The sequence below is a fragment of the Primulina tabacum genome, chromosome 8 (genome assembly GCF_025594145.1).
Source record: "Primulina tabacum isolate GXHZ01 chromosome 8, ASM2559414v2, whole genome shotgun sequence".
Lineage (NCBI taxonomy): Eukaryota > Viridiplantae > Streptophyta > Magnoliopsida > Lamiales > Gesneriaceae > Primulina > Primulina tabacum.
Window position 1 is genome coordinate 1,589,748 of NC_134557.1, and position 13,945 is coordinate 1,603,692.

Below are 13,945 nucleotides of genomic sequence, written 5' to 3' on the forward strand. Positions count from 1 at the left end.
ATTATAAACCATTTGTAGTTACAAACAATATGTAATATGTATGTATTGACAAAAACTTGTGTGAAACGATCTCATGGATCGTATTGTATAAGATAAGTATTTTATTTGAGTCATCCATGAAAAAGTATTATTTTTTTGTGCATATCGATAAAGTTGACTCATCTCACAGATAAAGATTCATGAAACCATATCACAAAAAACCTACTCATACGTATTAATATTTATGATTTCTGCGTATTTTTTATTCCTTAGTATCATTCAAAATTTCTAATACCCCACCAAAAATGTAATTATTAAAGTATTTTTAAATTTAATAAAATATACTTAAAATTTTTAGAAACTAATCCAATATAAACATTAATCGTGAAAAAGAGCGAAGTTAAAAATAAAACCAACATATTCTCAACACATTTTTTCAAAATATATTTAAAAACTATATTCTCCAAAATACCCGACAACTATACTTCTCCAAAATACCCGACATGCAATATCAAGTATTACCTTTCCTTCGAAAAATTACTGACATTATCCCAAATAAATTTCAATGCTTAAAACCCTACAAAAAAACCTTCATAGCATAAGGGTTGAAACGCTAGTTATGTACCAAGTAAAAGACATTTAGTAGTAAGATTTTTTCCGCTTTTCCAAAAATAATCTTCACTCTATTTTCTCTTAACAGTAAAATCTTTTTATTTTTCCTAACTAAGATAGTTCCAAATGAATCTTCAGTTCACCTACTATCCTACAAATACACCATGTAATCTGAAATCTAAAGTGCTAGTTTAAATGAAAACCCTACTGTCTCAACAATTCGAGTTCTTTAGTGCCTCGATTGTGGCACATACTTTGTTGGGATTCTTATGTATCCTATCGATTCCGAAACAAATATTGGAACGAATTGTAAATAAATATAATACACTTCTTTGAAACTTATGGGACAAAGTTGGAGGTTTTCCAGCGTTTGGCTGAACCAACATTCTATGACACATAACACAACAAAATGTCGTGGAAAACCATGCAAATGCAGCAAGCTCACAATTCTTTTGCCACTACATTCTAGAATTTTTCTCCTTGCGATAGAAAAATTCACTTTTCACTTTGAAACGGTCTTTTCCACTTTGTAGCAAGCTTTTCCTCGCCGATACTGACAAATGTAATGAAACTTTGACCCAAATTGGATTACATACCTCTCAATCAGACATTCATTTCTCCTCGTGATTTTATGCACTTCAAGCAGCTTGAACCACCTGTGACACACAACTGCAGAGCCGTAAAATCCTCGTGTACCCTGTTTTAAGACTCTTGAATGCATCTTTAATATCATCTAAGATTGATTCTGACAACAAACATTTATGCACATCAGGGGACAACGCAATTTGACATGGAAGAATGTCCGTAGGATAGATTCCCCTGCAGTGTCACAAAACCAACTCAGTTTTTAACTCGAGGACAGTATAGGTAGTCATGTAAAATAAGTTCATCTGAAGTACCGCTAGACAAAATGTAACACTAAAGATAATGCAATGAATGCTTCTTTAATGATAGGTTTAGTGTCGGATTTCAGTCTCAAGCTCTGAGCAGTCACTTAAAATTGAAAATGAAGCTCGGTGTGGCGGTACTTTATGAGTGTTAAATGGATGCAGGGGTACGCATCGATAGTCGAAATGAAAAAAATAGACAAAATTGAAATTGATTGATGATAAATGAAGGTTGTGAGTTTAAGATGGTTTGAGAGCGTTTCAATCTCAATCCATAAAAGCCTCTGTTGAGAGTAGTAGATAGAAATAGTAAAAACTTGTTGCACCTCAAATTCATACCCATTTATCAACGCAGGCACAAAGGATAGGAAGAAAGAAAACTGAAGTAGGATTGCATAAAAAGAAAATGGCCCAGAGGAAATCTGAAATCCTTTGTACAAAGAGATACAATCTCTTTCTTTACCCCAAACAAAGCTAGTAACCACACTCTAGGAAAGTAAATAACAGAATGCATAATAATTTTTTCCCTTCACATTTTTATTCACTTCTCTATTTCTAGACATTTCTAAGGCTTGTGACTCCAAGGCCTGTTTATATCTAGGCCCAATAATAATTTGGTCCTAGACAATACCGCCCTCCGAAGAATAGCCTTGTCCTCAAGGCTATGAGTTGGAGATTTGCACAAGTTCTGCTCTTCCACCAACGTATTCTATTCTTTCTCAATAGTAGGACCGCCGACAGTATAGCATACAAATTCCCAAGCCGAATACCTACTTTCTAGATTAACTTTCAAAAGAATAAGAAATAAGGCCACCTGACCAAGATCAAGCATTTTACCCTTGTTCATAGCATCAAAATCCAACTAAACATTTTATATAATGAAATATGACTGCTGTTATTGCTTACACCATCAGCCACGAACCTTTTCAAGCAAGACATGTCAAGCTCCAGGATCACTTTCCTCTCGGCAATGAAACTATAGAAATAAAGCTTCAGAACAAGCTGTTCAACTGCATTCAAAATTTGCATGCACGTTCATTATGAGGCACAAAGGGATCATAATTCAACTTCATCTACCGAACAGATTAAGAGGAAGAAAAATCAATTGTTTATGACGCATTCTTAATCATTTCAGGCATCAATTAAAACAATAGACTCAGGGAACTTCCGTCAAAATCACAAAAACAAAACACAAAATTTATTTGACAAGTCAAAGCAAAAGGCTTATATTTCCATGTCAACTTCCATGTAGCATATTTCCTATCGCAAGCCAACAAATGTCACAAATAAAAGTCTAGAATCAATTACATTATAAGCCATATCTGAACAGATAGCATGCAAAAGGAAACATACCAGATGGTGAGCAAAAACTTGACTCCGTCAAATTCTGGAACTCGATTTGTGCTAGATGTACCTCCTCAAACACATCCAGCAAGGTACCAATAAGTGAACTAGTCACCTGCTCAATTAGCAGCGCAAGAATGTAAATGAGATGAATTATCTCAGGGAAAACTTCAAGTCTCTGGGTGCTGATATGTTGCATGCATTCTCAACAAATAATGAAGGAATGAATTTCCAATATACTGATGGATAACCTAACTGAGAAGCGACGAGGAAGACCAGGTTCGGAGGAATTCAGGTTGATATTTTAGAAAGTCTAGCACTTCAGGATCCTATCAAGCACAACAATCTTTGTGAAGAATAATCATTCGGATATTTATTTCGAAGATTTAAGTTTACGCCAATTTAAAATTCAAATTCACACAATTAAACAGCATGAGTCAGGTTTTAAGTTATGATAACAATTATTATATCTTTAAGGCAATACATCGGTAGCATAGACTTTGGATTTGGTTTCCCCTTCTTAGTTATTTCATCTTGAGTTTTCATATGCAAAAATGGCATTGTATGATTTTTTTCAAGATGTTAATATGCATAATGTCACTTACTTGTATTTCTCGAACCAGAGTTTTAGAACCAGCATATTTGCACTTGATCTCGGCATTAAGCACAAATTTAACTGCCGTGTAAGCATCCATGTTTGGAAAATTCTAAAAGCAGAAAGACATTCATGTTAAGGCACAGAAATACAAGTCAAAGAAAGTCCTGTTAAAGTAAAAGTAAAACCAGTTTCACCTTCATCAAGTAAGTATCATTGGCTTCAAATGAAAATGATGTGCTTGCTGTGGGACCAACAACTACTTTTATCCTGTAACATCAGATATAAAAATTTATGCCAAGAGTGTAAAAAAAAGCGAATAAAAGGCACATATGCAAAAAAGAATTCGTAGAAACCTCTGGACAACAAGGCCAAGGTAGTCGAGGACAATATCGTGCCGATAGTTCATGCTGTCCACACTATGGACCACCCACATCTGGAAAAAGGACAAACAAGATCTGTAAGCAACAGCAGGAAGCAGTAATTATTAGCATAATGTCTTTTTCTTTATTTTTCTTTCAAGACGAGGGATGTCAATCACATAATTGGCATAATATTCTAAATGCCAGCTATCAAGTTCTTGCGAGAAAGTCTACTCTATGTTAGGATTGCAGTCTCCCAAACAATTATGTCTCTAAGACCCCAAAGTCACCATTACACCCCGCTACCATGTTAGAAGAAGAATATTGGCATGGGACAGTTGTAATTAAGATCAAATTGAAGCTACTATTAACAGAAAAAGTTCACGGTGCAAGAGTGCCCACCTGCATATCTCGACGAGCGAACCTGCGATAAGCCCTTTTCATAAAATGTTCATTAACTAAAGCAATGGTGTCACCACATCCTGGTTCAGTTTTAATCTTGCAAAATGCACGGAAATTTCGGTTGAAGTTTGAAATTTTTCTCTCTGAAGCTTCTAAGACACTCCTCATTGCAGCCAATTTTTCGTGGCAAACCCGGCGCTAAACAAACCACAAGCATTAGTTAGAATATGAGCTACCAAAATTTATAGGTAGCTTAACATGACATGTGGTGTATAATTATAAAGCATAGTATAAAAGCAAGAGATCAGGAACATAAACAGACAGGCATATGGGTAACACCTTAAGAATGAAAACTCAGTATGTAGATTCTGAGTTTTCCTACAATTGCCACAAGTACGTGGAAACAACTCAGGTTTAAGCATGAGATACTGGGTAAAGCTATTGTCGATAGCGAATGGTTGTTATAAGCACTGGCGATGTCTAGGACAACTGGAGAGGGTAAATTGTTTAGCTGCAAAGAACTTAGTGTCTCGCAATAAATACTTACTACTATGGATGTTAGAAACCAACTGAAAGACCGTACATGTAAATACAGAAGAATGGCAGATGCTTTAATGAAACCATCAACAGCATTCACCCACTAAATTGGAGTAGAGAAGCAACATTCGACAGACAAATGCATATTAAATGAGACTCATTACCTCATTCCCTTCATTCGGATATGCAGAAACTGACCGGTAGCCAACGGCATGAACATGGATATCAGAGGTGGATATCTCCATCGAACATGAGGAAATATCTGTTCTTATTAATTGTGACTCCTGAATTCTAGAACTTAACAGTTGTAACTTTTTCTGCATGCAAAATGCCAATTGATTAGCAGCAATTAGTAAGGCATATAATAAACCGAGACAAATACGACCATACCAACAGTGTTTCCCTCTTTAAATTGTTCAGCTGTAATTTTGCCTTCTCTAGTACAATTTGCAATAACATTATATTTGTTTCAGCTATTCTGCATCAGCAACAATTTAACCACCATATATTTTCAGAGGCATATCAGAAAAGAGAAAAAGATCACTAAGCAGAAGAAACAAGACCTCCTTTTTTCTAGCAACATAATGACAAAATAAAACTTACCTCTCAATCTGGAGGTCATGGGGAGCAGATGTACTCTGAAGAAGAAAATAGAGGAATTCGGTGAGCTGTCGGTGAGGAATTATTGTCCAAATACACACGCATACACATATATAAAGAGGGAAATATTTTGTAGTTACAATCATGTGTCGTTTTTTATATTATTGGTATAAGACCTTGGCAGCGGCACCAATGGAGAGCATCTCATATAACTTTGACTTTTGCAGGTGAACCAACAAATCTCCATGCACATCAAACTGCCATTTAACCAGAAAAAAACGAAAGAAGAAAATAAAAATAGAGTTAACAACTAGGAAGAAGGTGTGATGGCAAATGGGCGAAAAATAAACCAATTAAACTTCTATCCCAGCCCTCAAAAGTCTTATATTGAAGCATATGTCATTATTTCATAGCGGATACAGACAGAAGAAAGATTCCCCGGTTTTGACCAGTTATATGAAAAGTGAAACAAAGAGGCATACCATCTTGAAATTAAACTCATAATCTGATCCAAAAAGCAAATGTTTAGTATCCTCAGAGAATTTTGAAAATATCTGTGGTTAAAAATTCAGCTCATAAGAAGGAAAATATTAGACCGCCAAGACTACTTAAAAAGTTGTATAACAAAGAAATAACAAACGTAGCGTACATACACTAGTCCAATGCCTCCTTTCTTGGCTTATCGTTGTTTTCATGTCAACATCGTTAGGACACACCAGTGTTTCTAGATCACTGCTCTGGCCTCTCTGACTATTGAGGCTTATCTGCATTATAATCATTCCACTTTTATGATGTCTCCCGTGAAATTTTTTTAATGTCTATCGTGCTCGGAAAACTTTTCCAATCTAATGTTCGCCAAAATGGATTTAGGATGCAATATGCTATATGGTGGTTTAAAGTTTCTTTTTAGGCTTCTAATGGTTCTATTTGATAATAACATTGAATAATATTCATTATTCAGCCTGACGAATAAAAATACAATCCAAGTGATAGAAAAGGGCACCAAGACAAATTTGACTGGTAGACGAGGTCCTCGGGTTATGGTTTTTTGGAAGATTTGGATTTAATGAAAGGATTTAAAAAAGAATTTCAAATTATTTCGATAAAGGGGAATTTAAAATAATAACTAAAAAACAAGCTTAAAATGGTATTGAAGGAATTTAAAAATCCAAAGAATCCATAGTTATCTAAACAAATGCAAATGATTTAAAAAATGAAAATGTTTTGACCAAAACATTTCAAATCAATCAATGCAAACACGTCATAGGATTTTATATATGGTGTAAATCAATCAAGCCTCTACTTAAAAAAAATTAAAAATCAAGCTTTATGGAATACAAAATAAATACTAGGCACAAATCAACCACTACGTCTGAAGAAAATACGAAAACATCTAACCTCTGCAAATTTGCCTCATTTAAGTTCTCACTAGGCGATGAAGAACAAATGCCACCTGAAATAGCTCTGAATTCTTCACCAGCAAGGTTATTTGTGAACCTGGAGGTGTTTGTGCTATTTTTTATACCTCTGTCTAGAATCTTAGGATGCATGACTCGAGATTTGTTGCCTTTGCCAAGAATAGTGAAGTTATCAGTGCTCCCAAAATTCTCCTTGTTAGTAATGTCAATGTCTCTACCATCTGTTGCTTCCAGCACAATCAATTGTTTGAAGTGGTTGACTTCAGAAGTAGGCAAGTTTGACGATGTCTTCATTCCCAAGGCTTCGATATCTACATTACCAGTTTTTGTTGACAGGCTTGGATCAGCAAGATTTTCCTCTGGAGCAACACCTTGATCTTTGTCAAAATCCATAAATTGCTTGAGCTGATTCTGAAGCAATAAATCTTTAGATTGATTAAATTGATGGAATCCATATTTTAACACTGAAGAAAGCTTTCTGGCACTCAAGCTAGTTGGGGATTTCACATTAGCTATATAGCCCAAATGTTCTTCCAAATGATTTTCACCACCAACATGTTTCAAAATCTCTACCGAGTCATTAACCAAGCATGAGGAATTTTTCAATTCTTTACTTTGACAAACATTTGTGAGTTTCTCTTGAATCACAATATCTTTCATGAGACCATTTTTAAAAATATTGCAATTTTTGTACGAAACGCTATCAAGAGGGGATTTTACAAATTCCAACTCCAAGGTCTTGATCATGGTATTATCCACTCTGGCACTGAAGGCAGAACAAAAGGAAGATTTCTCCATTGATTCCAGCTCGGAGATGCTTCGTTGAATGGGAGTATCGGTATCCTGATGTCCTATGCTTTCAATTTTCAGAAAGGAATCTGGTTTTTCTTGCAAAGAACTCGCCATTTCCAGATCTTTACATGGAGTACCAGCTGTTAGAAGCATTTGCTGTTTGACAAAAGATTTAGACAGTGTCAATGGGGCTTCATACGCATTCTGTGGAAACCAAATGAGAACCAATACAGGTAAATATACATAAAAACACAAAAAACATTTGCATGCTATATTAGCATAATAATCCAATCAAACTACTCACAACTTTTGAAAGTATTCATAGATATAGAATCCTTATACTGATACAAGAAACAATCAATGCAAAAAATTTATGGAACTTAAAATTTTATTTCGTGGGTATGACTCCCCAAGTTTTAGATGAAAAAATCAGAAATAGAGTTGAAAGTTTTGATAAAATATCAAGCCTCAGGTAAATTCATTTTCTCAAGCAGAAGAGATAATAGCTACAGTTTCAGAAAATTTCATAAAGTTTAAATATATCAAAAGGCATATGAAATGATATATGAGAGGAAAACAAGGCCTTCTTAAACTATAAGAGATATTTGTAGAACACTAGATAACACAAATGTCGATATGGTTTGAAGAAATGTGAAAAGGCAATGGATTGGCCACCTATGAGCATACCAAAAGATATACAATGATAAACGTACACCAATTAATTTACCCGCCCCCAATTCTATATGCACAATGTACCACATGAGAATAATCTTGATAATAAATATGATTTTCTTGGATGGATAAGTCCTATGAGATTCAAATAGGATATAAACCACTATTATACATCAATTTCTAGGATAAAGAGAATGTCAAATATTTCAAACTTATCTCAAGTGTAAACCTCCAAGATAAAGAAAGAGATAAAACATGAAACATAGATGAACAATAAAGCGATGCAAGAAACAAGAAAAGTGAACACTTGCAGCCAGAGAAGTTGTTGAACACGGTAGAATATATTTGAGAGAAACATAGGTTAAACGGTGCCATGGGAAAAAATCATTACTTTACTCAATAGATACGGTGATGAATATGGTCTATACTCAGATAAGCAATGAGCCGTAACATCAAATGCATTGGGCGAGAGGTTTTTAGGAGAAAAGTTTCCAAGAATGCCATCTGCCTCATCCAATTTGCTGCTAACATCAGCTACATCCCCATTTGGCTTATCATGAGAATAGGTCACACCTTGCTCTTTCCTTGCACAATTGCTCAAGCTCACAGTGTTATCCCCACGATTGAGTGATAATAAAGACTCAGTTTCAGCACTTTTAGGTGACTTTGAAGCGGTTACATCATCAGGTGCAGTTACAGAAAGCAAAATTTTCTTACTTTCTGCCAGAAGTGCGTCCAATCCTGGTGATAGTTTCTCATAGTAATGTCGGTTGAGATTTTCTACTACTAGGCTCATATCATTGGAATTGTGACTACCGCTTAATTTTGATACCGGTGAAGAAGATTTGTTCCTTAGCTTTTTTAATGGATAGAATACCATGGAGCTTCCTACATTTGCATCCATAGTCGTTTTATCCTCAAAATGCAATTGGCCTACTGTCGGGTTTTTTAATTCTCCTCCTGACTTTGACCTAGCAAGGCTACGGAAATGCATGGAAAAAGCAGTTGAATCCATTGTAACATCATGAATATCATCTGAAGCGGCAGAATCAGACAACCGTCTAGGCCTTATAAAACTGGCAGATACAGGGCCAAAGAAATCTTCTGCTGCAATCAAAGTTAAAAACATAAGCTATTTATTTTTTGAGAAGTGGTGAACAATGATGAAAGTTGGAAAAAAAGGGTGAATACTGGTAATGACTATATAGTCATAATGCTAGCTCATGCAACCATGCATATAACAAAACTAACATCTTATAGCCTTAAATATTTTTACCCATGCCGCACTGCTACTGAAAAATTTGTATTGTAACGTCATTCACGATGCAGTATGCAATATCTTTAGAGATAACACTAGACAGGAAAAGGAAAGTAAATCCTAACAAATATCCTCGTTCTTTTGTCAATTTGGTTTATTTCTAGAGATTTCCTATTATCACGGTCAATATATGCTGAAAAGTATGTAAGTATGTGCTTCACTTTGACAACCTTGCTTGTGCACAAAACCTTGATGCCTTGATGCATGTTTGGCATTTCAACATCTAAAACTTTTACCAATTCAAATATGGGAAACTAACTGCAAAATCTGTGCATGCCTAGTAAAAACAAGAGGATATACATAAAAATATCGGCGTAACATGTTTTCTACCAATGAAGCAGCATAGACTCAGGCCAAGTACATAATGAGCCAGAAATCCTTAATATGATATTTATACATTGTTCTACTTGCACATCATTGTTATCCAGACAGTAACTGCCAAGATCAGGGTACAATGACTAAAAAGCCCAACAAATGACACAAACCGAAGTCTTCCAAGGGTACAGGAGTGACAAGTGCACCAACATTTGGAACGGTAAAAGTGATTTCTTCAGCTAAAGAAAGCATCCTTTTTCAACTCTGATGCAAATACAAGATTTAGAAAGTAAATTCAAACAGACTCAACCTTAAAAACTGTCTGTTTTCTAGCGTATTGCTAAATTTTTTGTCTGAATATAACCATTAGAAATGAGGAAATGCCCATTAATAAATGGCTCCCGTCCTATGTGTAGCTGGCTAAATCGTCTAACAAAATACGTGCAAGTAGCCTAATTGTAGATAAGAATTTCACGTCCTTGTCAACATGGAAGTTGAAACTTGCCATCATTGGACGAGGCAGAACCAATGGTGCTCCCTCCAGGCGAAGGTGACCCCAACGGTCGCAAAAATGATATTGGCATTGCCATTTCTTCAGCATCAATATACTCGCCATCAATTTCCTTAGATTTCTCCAATTCCAGTCCAAAATCCAGTTCAATTAGCCGAAAACCTGCCTATTTTCGCAGCTTTAGCCAGAGGAGTTTCGTTATCTTCTTCATCTCGATCGAATAAGTGAACGGAGGTCATCTCTGCAAAACTGACTCTCCGTGCCCTCTTCTTCTGCAGAGCCATTGTGGTGGAGCTTCCGCCAGAATTATCCGTCGTGGCAATGTGGCGGTATCCCTCGGCGGTAGCTGCTTCTTTGGAGTCCATCCCCTGTGATCGATTCGTTTGGTTTCGATTTTTGAGCTAGGGTTTTATTCGCATTTTGAAAACCCAAGCGGGTGGGGGGAAAAACAAATTTTGATTGTGAAGAAATTTCCTTTGAGCCCCTCCATAATTCATTAGTCGACCCAAATTACTCGAAATTTCTATTTCATCTATAACATTATTAACGTCCAAAACATATTCAATCATCGTCTAATTATGTATACAATATTATTTTTACATTTTATTTTTACCTCATCATTTCAATTTTAAATTAATAACTTTCGTTTTAATTTTTTTAAAATACTTCATTATATATTTTTTAAGAAAAACACGCGTCGTATATCCTACTATATGCATATGCTAGTTTATATTATTTACCTTTACTAGAAGTCTCGAAACACATATACTATATGTGCAAATGTTTATTATATATTCAGAATTTTAAGTTTGAGACGTTTTGATATAAATAAATAAAAATTTTGTTGAGCTACAAATTTTTTGTTTTAAAATAAAAACTAGCATATCGTAGTATATAACGACGTTCGATATCTCCCAATTCCCAAACACATTCATTTCTTTTATCTTGATAATTTTAGTTTTTGTTGAAATTATTGCAGTCACCATATATATCAAGATTTCGCTTTTCTGCTACACAAGTTTAGATAAATTATAGATTATATCAATAAGTTGTCAATAAGATAGAAAGGTGGAGTTTAGAAGAGCTTCTGAATTTTGTGTGCAAAGCCAACAAACGATATCAATAACAACATCCAAGATTGATATATTACATATCTTTGATCATTCCTTGTAGAATCCAAAGGTTACTTCATATAATTTTACTGCTAATGAATCCCCGATCAAGACGGTATGATTAAAGTCAGTACGATTCCACTAATATCAATTACAAAATTCGACCTAAAAAACTAATCCTTGCCGTAAGTAGAAGATTGTTTCATATAGTTTATTGCTAATGAATCTCCATCAAGACGGCATGATCAAAGTAAGTACGTACGTTAGCACTGAACTGAGGTGAGAACGTTTGCGTGTTGGCCACTTTATAGTGTTAAACAAACAGGCATTTCCTGCAGCCACCGTTACCTCAATGGACTAGAGTAGAAGTGGAAGATTCCAATTCTTGGGGATTACTGTAAACCTACTCTGAGATATCATAAGTGTGTTCGAATCGTTACTAATTAATTTATGACTGCATTATTCAATTTGGTTATGTAAAGCATTTTTGTGTTAACATTCTAATCAACTTCGTGTCCTTTGAGTACAGTCCGGCGGTCGCCCTCACTCGTTTAATTTTGTAATTTATATTATATTTTTCAGGGAATGGTTAAAGCCTGGTGAAGAAGATCTTGTCCAGAGATTTGATCCATCTTCTTCACTCGATACCATAGGCTTTTTCATTGCCAAGTTTAACGTGGGTTCAAAAGATATCTGAATTGTAACACAAGAGAAGCGGTTGTCCTGTTCTTTATCCCTCATTTCTTTTAAGGTTGGGTCCTCAAGGGCATATATATTGAACTGAAACTAGGTGAAGTTGAACTCTTATGTTTCATTCAAAATGGGTTTTAAGGTGTCAGATTTACCTATAGTTCATTTTGATTGTGGAACCTAAAATCTAAATGCTCTAATTAATTCATGAACATTTTCTACTTATGTATACTTTTGATTTTTTGTGCCTTAGAGCACGGACCCTCGTTACCTATGCTTAAGTTTTTTCCGCGGTTTGTCTCTTTGTTGCGTCGTGTGGTCTGTGGATGCCTCATAGATGTTCAGATGTGCATCGGTTGAATTTTGTCAGATATGTAGTTGATTACATGAAACTCACATCACTTGACCATATATATGTAAAGAGAAACTCACATCACTTGACCATATATATGTAAAGATAAACTGGTGTCATTTACAGATGCTTCCGTATATGGAAAGTTACTTCAAATGCAGCGTAGACTATGGTTGCCATTTAATAATTAGTACACGGAAACTTCGATACTGCCCCACTGCTGATCCATAGCAACAAATCACCCTTGCATTGGGGTTCCAGCAATGCGCGCCACTGCAGGCAAATTTTGCTTGAGTACTGAAAACAATATATTGGCATACTGTTGTAATTCCTCTTTAACTTGTGAATGACATTTATGTATATATGGGTCAATATCTAAGCCTTTATGAGTGGTCCATGTTTATGAAGCACGCCTAGCACTCGTCGTCTATGACCCCTGCCGTAGGATGTTTCTCATCACCGGACCATTTTTCCTTACTTGCCCTAGGATGAAAATGGGCTTGCTTTTTCTAGTTATACTTGGACTTTTTAGAAAATAGATTCTTTCGAAAACAAGGGTGAATAGTTTAGATATAGATGACCTAAGTTCGCCGTCTGAATAGAGCACATAAAAAAAATTGTCATACTTTCTTCAAATAAAAATGAGGCGTGATATTGTTTATCCAACCCAACGGTGGCTAAAATAAATTAGATAGGGAAAAAAATTGCAAAGTAAAACAAAATTTATAATAAGTGCATCGTTATTCCTGAAAACCCAATCTTATATGATCCATCACGACTTTTATTATTGCTCTACGATATTAACCAGAAAAAATATGGTTATAACAATCACTATTTCCAAAAATTTTAAAAAGTAACATCAATAAGATCAGATTCACTGCATGCAATCCGAAGGCGGCCCTCAATACTCATTCGTCAATGGCATTAAGTGATGGCTCCCATGAATTCTCAAATCGGTCCCTCCTGATCCTTTTCTCTCTCACACCCTTTTCCTTTATTATATGACTATTCCCCTTCTTTTGATCATAAGGAACCAGATTCCCGGTCCTACTTGAACCTGATCCCTTCTTCTTGTTATCGACGTCAAGAAACCTGACATGACGATCTTTGGCCTTGTCTTTCGTCCCGGATTTCGCTTTAATGCTGGATTTACTTACACTGTAAGAATAACTATCATCATCGGATGATTTCTTGATCCGACGTCTGAGTTTCTTCACCGTCTGCGTTGGGACGACATAATATCTCTGGCCCGGGACGAGGATCTCGTCGGGGCCGACGATGGAGTCCCACGGCCGACGGAATATCTCGGGCCGAGCAAGAATGAACTTAGGGTACTTGTCCAAGATCCTTGCTGCAGGAACAGCCATGTAGTAGCGTTCCGTCAGCCCTCCTACATGGATGATCTTCAAGGCCCGTGATCTCTTCTCTGCATGGCCAGAAGGTTTTT

The 13,945-nt window shown here is 35.7% G+C and overlaps 1 protein-coding gene across 3 annotated transcripts; it reads right to left on the minus strand.

Moving 5' to 3' along the window:
* Window positions 1-733: 733 nt before the first annotated feature.
* LOC142552769 (uncharacterized) lies at window positions 734-12,805 on the minus strand. Of its 3 annotated transcripts, XM_075662580.1 has the most exons (17): window positions 12,649-12,805; window positions 10,339-10,712; window positions 8,592-9,304; window positions 6,731-7,732; window positions 5,972-6,082; window positions 5,801-5,872; window positions 5,495-5,575; window positions 5,322-5,356; window positions 5,109-5,196; window positions 4,883-5,035; window positions 4,182-4,379; window positions 3,774-3,853; window positions 3,615-3,687; window positions 3,428-3,529; window positions 2,832-2,937; window positions 2,401-2,488; window positions 734-1,410 (listed from the first exon to the last, which is right to left on the minus strand). In XM_075662580.1, the coding sequence occupies exons 2-17, from the start codon at window positions 10,421-10,423 to the stop codon at window positions 1,230-1,232; spliced, it is 3,168 nt and encodes a 1,055-aa protein (XP_075518695.1). In that variant the 5' UTR covers window positions 10,424-10,712; window positions 12,649-12,805; the 3' UTR covers window positions 734-1,229. The 3 variants fall into 3 exon arrangements, with proteins under 3 accessions (XP_075518695.1, XP_075518696.1, XP_075518697.1); XM_075662581.1 differs by lacking the exon at window positions 10,339-10,712 and having other exon boundaries at window positions 12,649-12,804; XM_075662582.1 differs by lacking the exon at window positions 10,339-10,712 and having other exon boundaries at window positions 8,592-9,307; window positions 12,649-12,804.
* Window positions 12,806-13,945: the final 1,140 nt, after the last annotated feature.